This window comes from Mus musculus, chromosome 3 (assembly GCF_000001635.26).
Source record: "Mus musculus strain C57BL/6J chromosome 3, GRCm38.p6 C57BL/6J".
Classification (NCBI taxonomy): Eukaryota; Metazoa; Chordata; class Mammalia; order Rodentia; family Muridae; genus Mus; species Mus musculus.
In genome coordinates, this window is record NC_000069.6 from 8,545,824 (window position 1) to 8,563,549 (window position 17,726).

The 17,726-nt window shown below is 42.2% G+C and overlaps 1 protein-coding gene across 1 annotated transcript in view; it reads left to right on the forward strand.

Moving 5' to 3' along the window:
* Stmn2 (stathmin-like 2) overlaps positions 1-15,781 on the forward strand; it is a 52,078-nt gene extending 36,297 nt beyond the window's left edge. The window contains exons 4-5 of the mRNA NM_025285.2: positions 8,969-9,160; positions 14,443-15,781. Of these exons, the coding sequence (NP_079561.1) occupies positions 8,969-9,160; positions 14,443-14,502 (252 nt within the window). The 3' untranslated portion in view covers positions 14,503-15,781. The remainder of the gene's footprint in view (positions 1-8,968; positions 9,161-14,442) is intronic.
* The last annotated feature ends 1,945 nt before the right edge of the window (positions 15,782-17,726 follow it).

Consider the following 17,726-nt stretch of genomic DNA (forward strand, 5'->3'; position numbering starts at 1 on the left):
CTGGTCTGGCCTGGTCTCGTCTGGTCTGGATTGGTTTGGTTTGGTTTGGTTTAATTTGGTTTGGTTTGGCTTCTTTTGTTTTCTTGAGACAGGGTTCCTCTATGTAGTATAGGCTGTCCTGGAACTTGCTCTGTAGACCAGGTGGCCTCAAAGTCACAGGTTTTTAAAGTCTCTCTTTTCTTCCTCCCCTCTGCTCCCTTCCTTTCTTTTTCACAGATACACACACACACACACACACACACACACACGGGGGAGGGGGGGGAGAAAGAGAGAGAGAGGTTCAATCAGAGATTCCAAGAGACAATGGTACCTGAGTGAGCCTGCACGATCTGAACACCTTCAATTCTCTACAGTAGGATACTAAAAGACTATGGACATTAAGACTGGAGGGCAGAGGTTGGAAAGCCCAGTAAAGAGCACTTCCCAAGTTCCATTCCAAGCATCCATTTCAAGGGACTCTCACCTCTGGCTTCCACAGGAAGCTACACTCCCAAGTGCACAGACCACTCTCAAGTGCACATACACTCCCAAGTGCACATTCCACTCCTGATCCCCACCCCCACCACACACACATACAATTAAAAATAAATATTTTGAAAAATATGAGAGCAGTAAGATATGCTGGCAAATCTGTGAATTAAAGATGTTCTGTCTAGATGTACCTGCTCCAATGGGCTGTATTTTCCTGTCAGGCATCTTTGATATAAAGCATCTTTGAACTGTATTTTCCATTTGCTTTATCATGATGTATTTTAGACTCATGAGGTCACTATGGATATCCTGCACATACACACAGTTCAATTATGTAAATTATATAAATTATATCATTTTATCATGTGAATTATATAAATATAAATTATATTTATTACATGAATGAAACTCTTAATGTTGTCTACAAAAAATCTATCAATATATTAAACACTATAATCTATTAATATTGTTATAAATTCAGATTTAAGATGGAGAAAGTAAGCTATTAACCCAGGCAATAACTTAACTTTTTCATTGCTTCTTGTGGTATTACTTACAGACATAATCAACTATCTTGTCTAAAGCCCTGCAGTGCCTATTGCACCCTGGGCAATTTAAGTTCTTACTCACTAGGCAGAGGCACCTTCTATATAATGGGCACAGCACAGCCCTGGAAGCTCTACACAAGGAGCACACACACACACACACACACACACACACACACACACACAGAGAGAGAGAGAGAGAGAGAGAGAGAGAGAGAGAGAGAGAGAGAGAGGAGAGAGAGAGCGCTTAAAATATAAAATCAGTGTCTGGCCCAAAATTAAAATTCAGAAAGCAGAGTTCAGCTTCAAGGATTAGTACACTGATGGCGTTTCCAGCTACTGTACCTAATTAACAGAAAATGGCCAAAGAAAAAAGAACACAGAGATAATAAAAATTAACTGGGTGTTAATTTATAAAACTTATAAAAGTCCCTGAGGCAAGTAATTAATAGTTCTTGTAAAACTCCTACATCCTGACAGCAGTAAACTATTAACAATTATTTAAACAATTAAATCAAACTAGAAATTGACTGTGTAGCTAATGGACACTGACCAAAAGAATCAGCCAATATTTTGATACTCAGAAAAAAATATTTTGGAACCTTTTTTAAATGGTGTATCTCATTAAATTTATTGTGCAATTTGGAAATTTTTCAGTGGAGAAATCACCTTGTGAATTATGTTCTGGTAGTAGAGTTTTAATTAGGAGAAAGGACATCTAATTAAGAGAAAGTACTAACTTAAACATTCAGCCATTGATTTTGTTTTTCTATTGGATTGTACTGACTTAATTAGCACTCGTGTGAAAAACTGTCCATTCTCCTTAAACAGTCTTCAGCAAGTGACGTATCCCAGAGACTGTCCGGCAAGGACATGCAGGTCACCGTCATCCAGCTGCTCAGACTGCTCTAAGTATACAACGTGGCTTACCCCTCTGGTGACTTTCAGTCCGTACGGCCCCTCTGTGGCCAGTAGCCACTCAAGTGAGCAGCCCCATGGGCTAGTAGGTCAAACAACTTCTATAAGGAATGGAAAACTTAACATCTGCTTTTTTAATTGATTCCAAGTAATTACTGAGCTTCAACATTTTGAAATATATCTATAGAAGTTACCTCTGCATAGGAGTTTGGAAAATAGAGATTGTCCCTTGCTGTGATTTCCTCATTGTGTTATCAGAACCAGCACAGGACACATTTAGGACCTATGGCCCCACACTCTCTTCCTGGCTTCTTGTAGTCTCTGTTCACATCCCGTTCCTGTGACTTAGGCCTGAGCTCTCTAACGCTCTGCTGTACCAGAAGTTCCCAGCTCTCCCTTCCCAGAACTTGGCATGATTAGTAAGAATATAATTATTTGCATTACTACTTATTTAACCATCTCCTCCATTAGACTTCATGAAGGTAGATATGTGTGTTAACAGTATACTATATTGCTACAAATTTTACTTTTAAGTGAACAACAAAATTAAAATGTAAAAAATTAAAATTCCCATGTTAAGGAAACAGTATGTAAGCTATATTAACAGTGTATTCCATACTACCATCCCAAAGAAAAATTATAGGCAATAAGTTTCCAAACAACATCTGCTGAAATAGAAATCACACAAATGACAGGTTTTATCTAGGACCTGCTACTCACCCTAACTCTAACTCTAGGAAATAAGTTAAAGAGGTTTCCTCTCGCTAAGGGACAGACCGTAGCATATAACACAAAATCAGGCATGAGCGAGGGAACAAATCACAAGGGTAGAATGTTCGAGTAGTAAGAGTGGCAGGTGCAGAGGCCCTGGAGTCAGAAGGTTCTGGGGTGTTTGAGAAACATCACGAAGGCCAGGGAGGCAAGAGCAGTGAGCACGGGAGGCAAGGGGAACCGCGGGTACAGCAGCACAGCTTTAAAGGACCTCGGCTTTGAGTTCAAGGAACGGACAACAGAGGAAAAAGAAAAAAAAAAAAAAGAAAAGAAAAAAACCAAAACAAAAAAAAAAAAACCTTCTTCAGTTCCTAGTGTTAACCAGTGCACAGTTTTGAAGAAAATTCTATTTTTAAAGGGGTAAATTAGAGCCAGGTGGTGGCGGCGGCAGTGGCGGACGCCTTTAATCCCAGCACTCAGGAGACAGAGACAAGAGGATCTCTGTGAGTTTGAAGCCAGCCTGGTGTACAAAGAAAGTTCCAAGACAGACAGCCAGAACTACATAGAGAAACCCTATCTGGAAAACAACACACAAACAAAAAAGGCAAACTAGAAAAAAATGGTGTTAGAGGTGTTAGATAGATAGGGAAGACTGGAGATTGTGATAGACTAAAAAAAAAAAAAAATCAAGCAAATGGTTTCAGAACTAAGGATACTCAGAAGCAAACATAAAACATGTGTTTTGAAGGCTGTGGTTTCAAACTAGTGGATAGACGAGTGGGGAGGAAAGCTAGGCCAGACTCTATTATGTAAGCCATAAAGAGATAGTAAAAAAAAATTCGCATAGAATAAATGCTTCTAGATCTTAAAAATAAATAAATAAAAGTTTTAAAAAGGTGCTGAAATAGGATTCAGCCATAGTCACACGTCTCAATGCCCTGGGCCTATTTCCTTTCCCATATCTTACAAACTTTTAAAGCTTCTGCCCAGAAATCGCACAACATTTACATGTGTGTTAATATTTTGCTATTGTTATAAACAAAGTCAGTTGTTACTGCTAATCAATATCCCTAATTATCGTAAGGTAGTAAGCATTTTCTCACTAAACTGCCGTAATCCTAATTCCAAGTAAGCACGGAGGTGGAACATGTGATTTTTGTTAGGACTTTGTAAACACAAACCCATTTATTAGGGTATTTAGAGCCTGGCGCTGGGAATCCAAAAGCCCTCAGTGACCTGGGGTCCCAAGTTGTGCAGACAGGGCTCTCTGAAGTCAGGGCTGGAAGGCTGCTGAACAAGTATGTCCACGGGGGATCAGGTATGCTGTGAATTAGATAGCGTGGCAAGTTCCCAGCATCCCTCGGCCACTTGCGCACACTGCCACAGCGCTGACCATCTGGAGGAGAGCTTGGCACCTTGCAGACTCCCTCCAGCCAGAACTAACGCTCTATAAAAACGCTGATAAAATGTAACTTTTTCTTACTTCGTCTCCTTTATTAAATAAAGGACCTCTGGTAATCAGTGTCTATTTTTTGAAATTAAACTCTTCCTAATGCAACTGACCACATTTGGGAAATGACATGGACACTTTGGCCAGCCAGGCGTGATGCCCATTCATTCATCATCCACACAGCGAGAAGCTTCAGAATGAGGCTTGCACACGTCCCCAGTGTGCCTGCGCACATCCCCAGTGCGCGCCTCCAACACTCTGCTGTGCCAGCCTCATGACTAATGGCTTCTCTTTTCTTCACGACCCAGTGCAGGCAACCTGTGGTCTCATTATCTGCAGACTACAGAGTTTAAAGGTGCCTTTCAAATCATCCAAGAACACATGATTATTACAATGTCAGCAGCTGAACCTATCTCTCCACATAGTAACTGATGCCTTTGGGCAAGTCATCTAAACTCTGTCTTCTCTTACCCAAACTTCCTTATACAGCCCAGGCCCATCTGCCCCAAGGTGGTGCCACCACAGTGGTCTGGGCCCTTTCTACATGAGTCACTAGTCAGGAAAAGGCCCACAAAGATGCTCACAGCCAATCTAGTAGGGGAAATTCTTCAATGGAGATGTCCTCTTCCCAAGCTGATAAAAATGAACCAGAACACTCACCTATACAAAGGACTAGTAAAATGTCCTGTGTCACACAATGGGGACATAACCCTCTGCAGACAGATGAGGAGCAGCATAAGGGGTTGGCTATTCCTGGCTTAAAATGCACCCAGCTCTGGCCTTGCCAGGATTATGGTGCAGCAAATGGTTTTACAAAGGAAAGAGTTCTGTCACTTAGTACACTTTATAAATATTTGAAATATAAATTAGTCTTTATCATAATGCAGATAATAAACAAGTTGATGAATAATAGATGTCTAAGTAGGTTAGGCCAACTAAAACTGGCTTAAAACATTAATATTATGAAAAATGGTGTAAATTTAATGATACGTATAAGCTTGACAAAACTATATACTAAAATCAATTGAATTGAAAGGCTCCCCACTTAATCCTTGTATTAACATCACTGCACAATGAGTTCTAATGACCTATGAGCCTCTTTTTCTCTGAAAGAGAAGAGAGTCCCTGCTCTAACTGAAACACTGTGAAAGGGACTCATTAGCATCCAAACCTGGTCACCTCAGCATCTCCATCTGTACCTTTAAAGCTTTAGCGTGGCCACTCTCATTCCTTCCCCTTAAGAAGTTGTGCATTTGTCAAGCCATGACCTCTGTAGGGTCAGAACTGGGTGCAGTTTACACAGTCGCCCACCCTCTCGAGAGGCTGGATCTCCGCCGTTATGGGGAGGAGCCTCTACTTCCTACAATAACTCTAGATACATGGTCTTCTCTCCCAGTGTCACGTTGTCGCCACACAGAAGCATAAATCTCTCCTAAAAGTGGAGGTAGTGAGGGTTTAACCTCGAGTCAACTATGAGCAACTATGGCTGGGTACATAGTTCTGATTTCTTCTGAAACCAGGTCAAAATATGGTAACAGTTTCCTTACGATTCATATTAGCAAAGCAAACAGAATCATAAACCAAGACACTCTTCAGATATACTGGTGGCAGGTCACAGAAAAGCAGAGAAAACTGTTATAGGCCTCACTGCCCGGTGAGGTCACACACAACAAAGGATAATAACTGTTCAAAGGCCCAAAAGAGCCTGAGATAACTTTTAATTAGGTTCTGGCTTTGCAATACTCCAACGTTTCATACTGACATTCCTCCAATCAGTCTATTTGGATGGTCATACAAGTTTGTATTCTTTTGGGAATTGTCATCAGCAACTGGCATCATAACTTGTAAATGGCACTTGAGATGGAATATAAGGGAAAGAGGGTAGTTTTTATATAGTCACAGTTGAGTATTTAGGAAGCCTATGTGCTTCGTGGTCATAAAATCTTCCAATTGGTCTTCTTGGCAGGGATGATCACCCAGACTGCCCCTGTAAGGGAATCACAGCAAACCCATCTGAGGCATACGATGAGTTTCTTCTGTGTCTCTTTCTGTGCTCCTGGCTTTTCAGCATGTAGTGAGTGCTTCATGCGATTTCACACAGCTACACTCTACTGTCATGTTTCAGCGTATTTCTGTGCCTTCACCAGGTCAATGATGCTCTGTCAGCATTAGCAGAAAGCCGGAAGCTCACAGAGGCCGCATCCAGCCTACTTGTGGAAAGGCATCTTGGAACTAAGAGAGTTGGTGTTTGATGAATAGTTCTGAGTATTGAGTAATATGCCCTAAATGATGAGTGGGGGCAAGATGAAGGGGCACCACGAGAATGTGTATTTCAAAAGCCATGGAGAACCAGTGTATCTAAAGTGTAGTCTTAAATCTCTTACGTGTATGTAAAGGAAAGTGAGTTTTATAGACCAATTAACTCAGATTTATCATTCAATTCATTTGTGTGGTAATTAAACCCTTAGACTCAGTGGTGTAAGAGACACTAATTAACCTCTTTGCAAAATGTTCAAGTGTTCCTACATGGACAATAACTCTTCTCCCTGTCTCATCTCTGGGCCTTCATGAGCTTCTCACAGACTCATTACAGTGGTGCTCAGTTCGTTATGAGAATGTTCAAAAGAGGTGTCCACCAGCAATGTGCCGCAGTTTCTCAAACCGTGAGCTAGAGTGACATCTCCCGGGATGCCACCTGTGAGTGACTCTATCTTCCTTAACTTCCTTCTATAGCCTATCAGCTGGCCACTATCTTGCCCAAGGTTCCGTTTCCATCCTCAGAGACTCTGTGTCAGAAACGTGCTCTCAGCCAGGTCCTTGAGGCCAAACACTCACCTTTGAACAATTCATATGCAGCAGCCTTTACCAATTTCCATCCAGCAAACTAACACAGCCCACCACCTTCCTTCTAATCTGCCCAGCCACAACACACAGTAGGAGCACTGTTTGAGCACACGGTGAGAGCTTTACTCCAGGTGAAGGTAGAAGCATGCTTCCACTTATTTAGATCATGTGCTGACACTGTTCAACTTCTCACTCACTTTATGCCAAGTCTTTGTAGAATTTTCTGAACTTACTGCTTATTTGTGCACTGACATAAATACTGGACTCAAAACCAGTCTTCTTCCTGGGTAGTACAAGATCAAGAATAAGCCATTTTCGGGAAAGAATTGATTTTTCTCCAAGGAATGACACCAGAGCTGCTATAAGCAGAAGGAGCTTGTCAGCAAGCCGCAGTAAGTAGGCACTAAGGCTGACTTTCAGCACTAGCAGAGTTATGGAGAGAGAGCTCCAGAGTCCTGAGCCGTGTTCTAGTGAAGAATGAGGAGTTTAAATGTTGAGCTCCATGGCTGGGAAGATTACCCAGTGAGTAGGATGCTTATTGCACAAGTCAAATACCCAGCATCCATGCAAATATTTAGGCACTTGTTGATCACCTCATTGCTCTGAGGTCAGAGACAAATGGGTGGATCCTGGGGTTCACTAGCCAGCGAGTCTACAAAGTGACAATCTCTGGGTTCAACAAGAGAGCACATCTCGAAAATAAATGAGTAAATAAAACAGAGAAACAGTGTTGGGTTACATTTCAACAGTAATCTCTAACCTCCACAGACACCTGCAGAGGGAGGGCACGTGTTCTTGAGCTTGGGTGGACGGGGCGGGGTTGGGGGGAGGGAAGAGAGAGAGAGAGAGAGAGAGAGAGAGAGAGAGAGAGAGAGAGAGAGAGAGAGAGAGTTTAATGCTGCAAGGTATGGCAGCTCACTCCTTTAATCCTGGCACTAAAGGATGCAGGGAGACAGGCAATGTGTCTTGTAAAGAGTAGACTGTGTCCTACCAGCAATAGACTCTGGAATTACTAATAAAAAGTATAGATTCCTTGGCCCCACTAAAGAACTTTGGAAATGGTTCTCAGCAGGTAGATACTATAATCTCTACCATTATCAAGCCCCTAGTGATGACACTTGAAGAGAGCCATACATCTTACTGAGGTTAAGAAGAGAGAGCATGCACAAGACACAGCCAACTGCAATGTCTCTGTTCTCACTCCTGAAGGACCACAGTGAGGAGTGGCAGCAACGACCAAGGCTTTCTTCTTTTTTGGCCAAGAGGTCATTAAATTTGGATAAGTGTTTTCAATTCTCTACAGAGAATGTATTTTATGTGTGGGGTGCTTTGTCTGCATGTCTGTCTGTATACCGCGTGCATGCCTGGCATCCAAGGAGCCAGAGGACTTCGATGGATTTCCTGAACTGCAGTTGAGGACAATTGTATGCTGCCATGTGGGTGCTGGGTATCAAACCTCAGTCCCCTTCAGGAGCAGCAAGTGCCCCTTACCTCAGAGCTACATCTCCAGCACCTGGGACAAAGGGAGGACAGGTGTCTAAAACAAGAAAAGGTGAATTTGATGAAAATAAGTTGAGCAGTTCCTATAGAACCCACCCTATACTTAGTCAGAAATGTTAGGGCAGGAAAAAGGGCAGAAGAGAAAGAAAACTCAGGCCCCAGGCCATTCCCATCTTCTTCAGGCTCCCACAGAAAGCTATGGTCAGCTGGTTCATTCTAACACTGCATGTTGCATAAATCCTTAGCAATATCTTATTTTTTAAAAAAGGAAAGGAAAGACTGGCCAGATAGTCTACAGAATGGTTCCTCTATGAGAGCTAATATTATTCCTAAGACGCTCTGTCCAAAACCTCCACAGTGATCACTTCAGGGAGCGGTGTCCCACCAACATATTCTGATGGAAGCGCTGAGGTCTCCAGAATGCACAGGGTGGACAGCGCTGCTCACAGCTGCAGCAGCATCTGGTCCAGCACTGAGTAAGTGGCATCCGGAGATGGGTAAAGGATGAAATGATGTGTTTCCTCCCCAGTCTCAAGAGGCTCAGGTGCTGAAGCAGTTGGCAGAGAAGAGGGAGCACGAGCGAGAGGTGCTCCAGAAGGCGCTGGAGGAGAACAACAACTTCAGCAAGATGGCGGAGGAGAAGCTGATCCTGAAGATGGAACAGATTAAGGAAAACCGTGAGGCTAATCTAGCTGCTATCATTGAACGTCTGCAGGAAAAGGTAAGAGCAGCAGAGGGCGAAGCAGGGGACATTCCTGTGCAGCAGAGCTTGGGGAGCCATGGTTGGGCTGGGGACCACGGCAGGACAGCCAGCCTCAGGTTGCTCAGCGCCCGGTGGCCTGGCCCTGTAGTGGAGTAAAGGAGCCCTACATGAGCACCGGAGCCCTTGTCAAACACTCCGCCACATGACTCAGGAAGGCTGGTTTCAAATGCGCAGGACGTCGGTACAAATCGTTGTGTTGGAAAAAGTAACCGTACATATTTAATATGTACCTTGTTATATTTTTTGATGTTTTACTTGATCTTAATATAAAATTAACAAACATTTCTTTAAAGTAATATATATATATATTTAATACAAAAACTAAATTTAAAATATATGTTGATCATAGGCCCATTTTCTCCATGTAACACAATCTACAGGGAAATCCGGAGCATGGCAAGAACAGCAGAGGGACTATTATTTCATCATGTTCTAGAGTCCTCAGGCCTTCCTTATTAACCCTCTGTATATGTGTGCATGTGACACATGTGAGCACGCATGAGCACACACACTACACACACACACACTGACATTCCATGTCCCCAAAGATTGCCTTTGAAAAAATGCACATTGTAGCTGTTCATGGTTTTGCTTTGTCCATTTCCAGAAATTGGATTAGGCTTGAAGAATAGGAACTCTGAAAAGATGCACCTATACATCTCGCCTCCCTGCCCGCCCTTGAGGCTCTTTTACATCAAGCTCTGCAGGTTCGAGAGATACTGCTATTGTCTTCTAAGTACTGAGAGTTGACACTCAAACTCATAATCCTCCTGCCTCAGACTCAGAGTTCAGATTACAGGCATGTACCACATTACCCAGCTACAGTCTTTTAAAAATAGTATTTACCAGAGGTCTTTTAGGTGAGATGTGTTCTTCCTAGGTTTTTTGAGATCTCTGCCCAAAAAATGCTCTTGGCTCCAACACAGAAATTAAAACATGGAGGCCCTCGAAGATGTGAGATTTGGGCAGAAACCAGAAGAGCCAACTTTGAATTGACTTTTTAAACATATAAACAGGTGTGGCCCTTGCTCTTCAGAGCAACATCCTGTCTCTCCCAACATCTCAAGTCAGACCTTGGCTCTTCACTGAGATCTAGGACAGCCATGCTCCCTTTATCATTGTCCCCTCTCCTCTTCCTCAGTGGACAAGTCCTGTCTGGGGAGCTCCTAGCCTTCACTTTGTATCATAGGCCCTGGAAAAATCCCAGTACAGTTGCCAGGGACACAATATGCTGATATCACTCTAAGCCAGCCTTGCCTTGACTAGCCACATCTTCACTAGCCATCCAGGAGTGCCCCTGGTTTTGACATATGCATGGAAACCTACAGCTTGTCCCTCTTCACGTAATTTGTAAACTAGTTTGTAAAATTTGCATACCTCATAACAGCAAAACAAAAATCAAAGGAGTGTCCAGCAAAGTTCACACCATCAGGTTTACCTACCAAGTAGAAGTGTAGAACTTAAGAATGAAGAGACCTGATCTCTGCACAGTGAGCAATTTTGTATCTAATAACCCAACCAGCATCAAGGAAATGCGTCATAGCCATTACTTTAGTGACAACAGCAGTATACTATATGATCTAGCTTAAAGTGAAAATATCTTCCCTTGAAAAAACAAGATTCCTTTCCTATGAGGCAATTTCGATAATATATAGCCATCAATTTTAATCATTATAAAGTCACATGTGTTGTCACCTTACATTCTTCTCTTCTGACTTACATTCATTTTCTTGTTGTTCTGATTTGCAAGTGCCATTGGTGTGAGCAGTTACTACTGAGTGTGTCTGATGAATAACTAATGAAAGGGGAAGGAATTATACCCAGCCATTATTGATTACTCAATATAGGCCAAGCACTTTTGCATGTGTTATCACATTTAATCCAAACAGCCAGTCTACCAAAACAATATTGTTATTCCATTCCACATCTAAAGAACCTTAGAGAGCCTACTGCATTTGGCCAAGATTATAAAGCAAGCAGAGAGAAGAATGTAGAGATGAGTGCAAGCCTTTCCCAGACCAAAGTGTGTCCTCAGCTGAATTTGATCGTCCTTTACAGTCCCTGAACACTGACCATAGGCATTAGAGGCAATGCTCCATGCTTCCCTTGGTCCCGTGACCACCAGCATCTTGATGCATGACAGCAGAATTTTTACTGGCTCTTCCAACTTATTTCTGACCTTTTGTTTATACCATTTGCTCATAACCATTAATAAGAAGAAAGGACCCTGATAGTGCCAACATCATCTTGCATTTAAATAAACTTAGAAAATGAGATTTGATAGAATTATTACCAGAGGTCATCTAGTTACTGTTTTTATGATATTTTATACCTACAGCCACTAAAGAGGAACTAAGAGATAAAGGAAAAAAAAGAAATAGCCTCACATTTCTTGGCTTCAATAAGAAATCTGTATGTCACATATTGCAGAGGACCAGAAGTTTTTCTAAAGCCATCTTTCAAAGATGTCTTCTTTTAAAAGTACTGTTTACAGTATCAAAATACTACTACATTTCCCTTGAGGAGTGGTGGCAGGAGACATTGAAGAGGTTCTTTTTACAAATTTAGATATGCATGGGCCTAGCTACTATAGATTTGGGATTTCTAAGTATAACTGAAAAATTAAGTATGAGATTCATAATGAAATAGACATTACTAAAGAAGAAAGTCCTTAGAGAACTTCATAGATATTGTCCTTAGTGAATTTCATAGACATTATCCTTATGAACTTATAGACAATATCCTTAGTGAACTCTATAGACAATGTCCTATGAACTCCAAAGACATTGTCCTTAGTGAACTTGGTAGACAGTTTCTGTAGAAGTTTCTGTAGTAAACTTCATAGCCAAAGACTCACAGCTATGTTCACAGCTCTCAGCTGGAATTTTCTAGTCACTGAGAAATTCTCTGACCAGGACCACAGGCTGGTGACATCACTAGCTTCCCCAACATTTTCATTTAAAGTCACATAACACATCAGGAGTGTTCATTTCACATTGTGGCTGTAAAGTTTCCAAACAGTAGGTCAACCAAACTTCCTGAAAATCTGTTCTTAGAAATGGAGGTTTATCTAAATTTCCCTTTAAAGTTATCTGAAACTCAGATGAAGTCTTTAGTTGCTGTGGCAAGCCTGTAGCTTTACTAATTCGAGTAAGAAGAGGAATAAGCTAACAGGGCGAGTTGTAGTGCTCACTCTTGCTGAGTTGCCACTCCTACTTGAAGCTCTGTTGTCTTCCAGTGCAGGGAAGATGTCTCCATCTTCCCAGTTTTCTACAAGCTCAGCTTTTACTAATGGCTCACTATCTTAGTGAGAAAGGGACACTGATACAGTTTTGCCTCGTAATAACTGGACAAAAGAAAATTGGCTGCACCTGTTCAAATTTCCTCACATTTCCAAACAAAACTTGATTTCTCTACAATGTGTGTTAAAGGCTCATTTAAACCAATTAAATTACAATACTTCAGGGCCAAGATGTGGGAGTGGGTGGGTAAGGGAGCAGGGTGGGGGAAGGGTATAGGGAACTTTCAGGATAGCATTTGAAATGTAAATAAAGAAAATATCTAGTAAAAAAACATAACTGGAAAAAAAAAGAAAATCTTTCTCTAGAGTCAACTTCCTGCTTCCTCAACTCTTTTAGCTTTGGAGGAAGGACAGGTCTGTGACACTTTCTCCCATTCCTACCCCCTAAACGTGAGAGGCTGGATCATTCCCACATTCATATATAACTAATGTTGAATCTAACCACCTGCTAGTTGTATGAACTTGGTAAAGTTTCTCAGCCTTCCTATGCCTTGGTTTCTTCCTCTGTGAAATGGGTATAACAGAATCTCTACTATGATACTGTGAGAATTAAGAAAATTAATCTCATCAAAATCTATATGGTTATAGTTGTAGTAAACATAGGTGGAAAATATTAGGTTATAGCATAAAGAACCCTGTAAGAATGGGCACTTTGACCTTGATAGAGCTTAATGATAAGATTTACTTTATAGCTGGTCAAGATTATTGAGAAATGAATCTAAGAAGCTATCTGAGGAGAAAAGCAATTTTAAAATGTTCTAAGTAGAAAATAAATAATATTACTAATAATTAGCATTTCAAAATTCAGTTTAACAGCCATTTATGCAAATCTATATTTCTTTGGTCATCCAATGTAGAAGAATAAAGTAAAAACACTAGACCCACTTTTTCCCCATCATCACCCTCCTTAGAAAGTTTATGTCCCAGCCAAGACTAGTAACTTTGTTAGTAAAGTTTCCTCATGGAAATAAATATGCACCAACCATATGCAATGTTCACAGAATGAAATGACACAGTTGAGACCTTGTAGTCAACACAGCCAAGGAGACAAGAATAGGATTTCTCCTGTTTAGAACCATGGGACTGCCCCATAGAAGGGAAGAGCTTGGTTCTGCAAGTGCTTAGATGCAGAAGGCAGCTGTATCGGTCTGTGGACTCATGAGAAGCCTTTATACAGAAGGGATGCCCTTAACAGACCTTAGAGCACAGGTTTACAGCTTTAATCATCTGAGAGACAAGGCTGGGAACTCCAAGCATTCAAAGTATCCTGAAAACATGATTCTGCTGGACTGACTAAGCCAGCATGTGCCCGAGAGTACACTCCAGCACTGTTGACTCAAGTTCAGAAGGTCACGCACAAGGTGTTTAGAAGTAGTGCCATTGTCTCCTTCCTGGATCTCAGTTTCCCAAAGTGCCCATAGGCAGGCACAGATTCCTTAAAATAGTCCAAAAATATAAAGGAAAAAATTTAAGATCAGTGTTATATGTTAGTGCCCGTCTCTGAATTTATACAGAAGTCAATATAGTCAATATTTTCTTTGGATCTTTTCTCATTTTTCATTTGACCTTTTGATCATAGTTTGAAAAGAACATAGTGTTGTTGTTGTTGTTGTTGTTGTTGTTGTTGTTGTTGTTCGGGATTAGTTACAGTTCCATAGTAAAAGGCTTGCCTATCATTTACAAGGCACTTGGCGCCAGGGTTGATCACCAGCAAGGGAGGGGTCGTATAAGATAAGACACTATATGTCATGTAATATTCTCTACTGTGATATCTCTTGGGCCCACATTTTCCTTGTAAAGAAAATTCCTTTAGGAATTCTTATCTTTAGGAAAACACCACCTGGGTTATTTCAGGCCGAACATGTCCAGCAACAGCTAAGGTGGCTCTGTGAGTTCTTGGGACCACATGCACTGACCCCTCTGCCCTTGCTCTTTCTAGGAGAGGCATGCTGCAGAGGTTCGCAGGAACAAGGAACTGCAGGTTGAACTGTCTGGCTGAAGCAATGGCGGGTATGGCAAGCCCCTCCCATAGTAAATCCCCCTGCCTATATTATAATGGATCATGCGATATCAGTATGGGAAGTGTATGACATGGTTTAAAAAGAACTCATTATGAAAAACAAAACAAAAAACAGAATCAAAAATAAAATAAAAATCAATGCGGTCTCTTTGCAGAATGTTTTGCTTGATGTTTAAAAAAGTACCTTGGATCTTATTTTGTAAATATTTACATTTTTGTTAAAAAATACAAGTATTGCATTATGCAAGTTATTTCATGATCTTACATGTCCTGTAACAGGCTTTTGACGTTGTGTCTTTCCACTCAGATGGATTTGCTAGGTCTGTTCTTTTGGAAGCCCCACTCAGTCCCTGCCCTTTTCATTCCAACCGAAAAATGAGGTCAGTAGACAGTCTATGGTGCTAGAAACCCACCATTGCCTAATGACCTAGATGACTCCGTAATCTCTGAGCGTGACCAAGACCACACCTAGATCGTGGGTACTGTGTGTCCATGTGAACCTCCACATTTGCTCGTAATCTGCTTCCTGCCTAGAAGCGGCAAAGCCAGGCTAAGGGAATCTACCAGTCATAGCACTTATGTCTGCTCCTCATGGATTACGCGCTACACATGTGTTTGGGTTTTAGAAACAGGTGCATGTGAAGACAAATCTGAGCTCAGTCAGGGTAGAAGCGAAAGGCTGAACCTTCCAACGTGCTGATCACAAACGCAAAGCCAGAGGGTTCAAGCAGCCATGGGATTGTTCTTCATGAAGTGGGCTTATTTCTCTCATTTTAGTTATTATGATGGGATGAATTAATTGACATGTCGGGTGGCTTATCTGTGGGTGCCATGGGTGATGATGTTCATTTTAAGCTTTTGCCTGTAGTACAAGCACATAATGCTACTGAACGTTTTTCCACTTGGAGACTGTGAGCTGGTTGCTGCATTAAAAACACAAACAAAATCACAAGCACTGTGGACTTTTACTCAAGCTGGTCTTTCTTCCCCAGTGTAGGGCAATCCTGCCTATAAACAAGACCAAACCACTCCATCTGTGATGCTGACGCAGTGAAGGGGCCAGGCAGGGCATTTGTGCCAAGTATAAGAATCAGCAGACACCCAGCATACGTACCTATTGCAGTTTTGAAGTTGTTTCTCCCTAACTCCCAACTCCCAACTCCCAAACTGCCTGCATATTTACTCTTCGTCAGTGCTATCTTCTTGTATGTCATTGTGAGCAAGCTGTGATGAATAAAGAATTGGAGTTCTGTGAACTAATAACGGTTTGGTCTGGTCTCTCGGCCCTGTATGCTCAGAGCCTGATGCTGAGATTGTAGTAGGAGGGCTGTTGGATTGGACAGTCTTGGGAGCAAAGAGGCAGTACTGAGTTTGGAGGAAGCCAAGGGCCTGCTGGTTGACTTCCCTTGTAAAGCAGCAGGACAGCTCTTTTCCCGCTTCCTTGGACAGGCTGACACAGTGGGGAAGGCCTTCAACCTGTTCCCCTTAGCAACAGGCACAGTGAAGGAGAAACTGAAGGTCCAGGCTAGTGGTCCTGAGCAATGGAGCCTCATTCTGGACATCGTGGGGTTCCTGGAACCACCTCAAGTTCTCATGCTGCCCACAGGACACCCCCAGCCTAGGCCGTCTGTTACAATGTGACTTCCCTATCCTACTGCCAAACTGTATCCTGCCAATGAGCACAGGCCCACATGGACACGGCAGGGTCCTGCCAGGGACCCAGATGGATATTACACGACCAGACAAACAGCATCCAATTTGACCAGAAAGTCAGAAATAATTGGAACAATGCAGATTTATGAATAAATAAATTGGGCTGTCACTCACAAGATCACTGGCTAGGTTTAAGCCAGTGAAACAGCGTCTTCGATGTAGCTTCGATGAGACTAGAACAGCTCTCTATATAGACCAGGTTGGCCTTAAATTCACCATCTGTCTCTGCCTCCCAAGTTCTGGGATTGCAAGGCTACATAGTGAGAACCAGTATTTAATTTTTTGGTTAAAAATATTCAAATGCTTTTTTAAAAATTAGATTCTAATTATTATTATTATTATCATTAGTATTATTATTTAGATTTTGTCTGTTGAGTATTATTATTGTGTACATGGATGTTTTGCCTGACTGTATGTATTCAGTGCTTGAGGAGGCCAGAAGAGAGCATCAGATCTCATGGGATTAGAGTTAAGAGATGATTGTGAGCCACCAGGACAAAGGTCTGAAAGAGCAGCCAGTGCTAGTAAGTAGTGGCACCTTTGCAGCCCTATCAACATGCTTTGAAATGCTGGCAGTCCTGATCAGTCCAGGGCGAGACCTGTCTTCATTCTGTTTTACATAGGTCAGTAGGAACATGTGACCATGAATGACCATAAGCCCAAAGCTTAGTTAGACCCAACACTGTAAGTGTGAGGCTTTCAGAGTATTAAAGTGGTTGGCACTGCCTCTCACTACAGTGTGTCCCTCCCTAAGCAGGAATACAGCCTAGTCCCACTGCCTAATGTTAAGAAAAAGAAAAGAAAAGAAAAGAAAAGAAAAGAAAAGAAAAGAAAAGAAAAGAGAGAGGAGGGGAGGGGAGGGGAGGGGAGGGGAGGGGAGGGGAGGGGAGGGGAGGGGAGGGGAGGGGAGGAGAGGAGAGGAGAGGAGAGGAGAGGAGAGGAGAGGAAGCTCAGACCATAGAGAGGTGAGTGACTCACCTCAGTCCAATGCCTGCCTCCAAGAACTTGCCTCAGTACCAGTTATTCTCCAGCAAACACCTGCCGAATCCCATTTCTTTGGTGAAGAGAGATTACATGTACGATGTTACCCTAGACCAATCATTCTCAAAGTCATTGTTAACTGCAGATTGCTCACCAGCCTGGGGTGCATTAGGCCTTGGTTTTATCTTCAGCACTGGAAAATAAAGGGAAACAAAGCCAAGCTTGCTGACCTCCACCTCTACAATGTACCCCTGAGCTCTGTACCCTGAAGCCAAGTGCTCACTGCTCCCCCAGCCTCACTGTAAACACGCTGCTCCAGCTGCGTGGAGCAGTCCCAGTGGCCACCATGCAGAAGGAATCTGAATCAATTGTGGTATGTTCCGTGAAGACCAGGTTGACGGAATCTTACGTAATCCTGTTCAAATGGTAGGTGTAGGGTGGAAAGGAAGCTGAGGAGGAAGAAATAAAGTCTTGTTTGCTGGGTAATGAAAGTATAGAGCAAAGAGCTG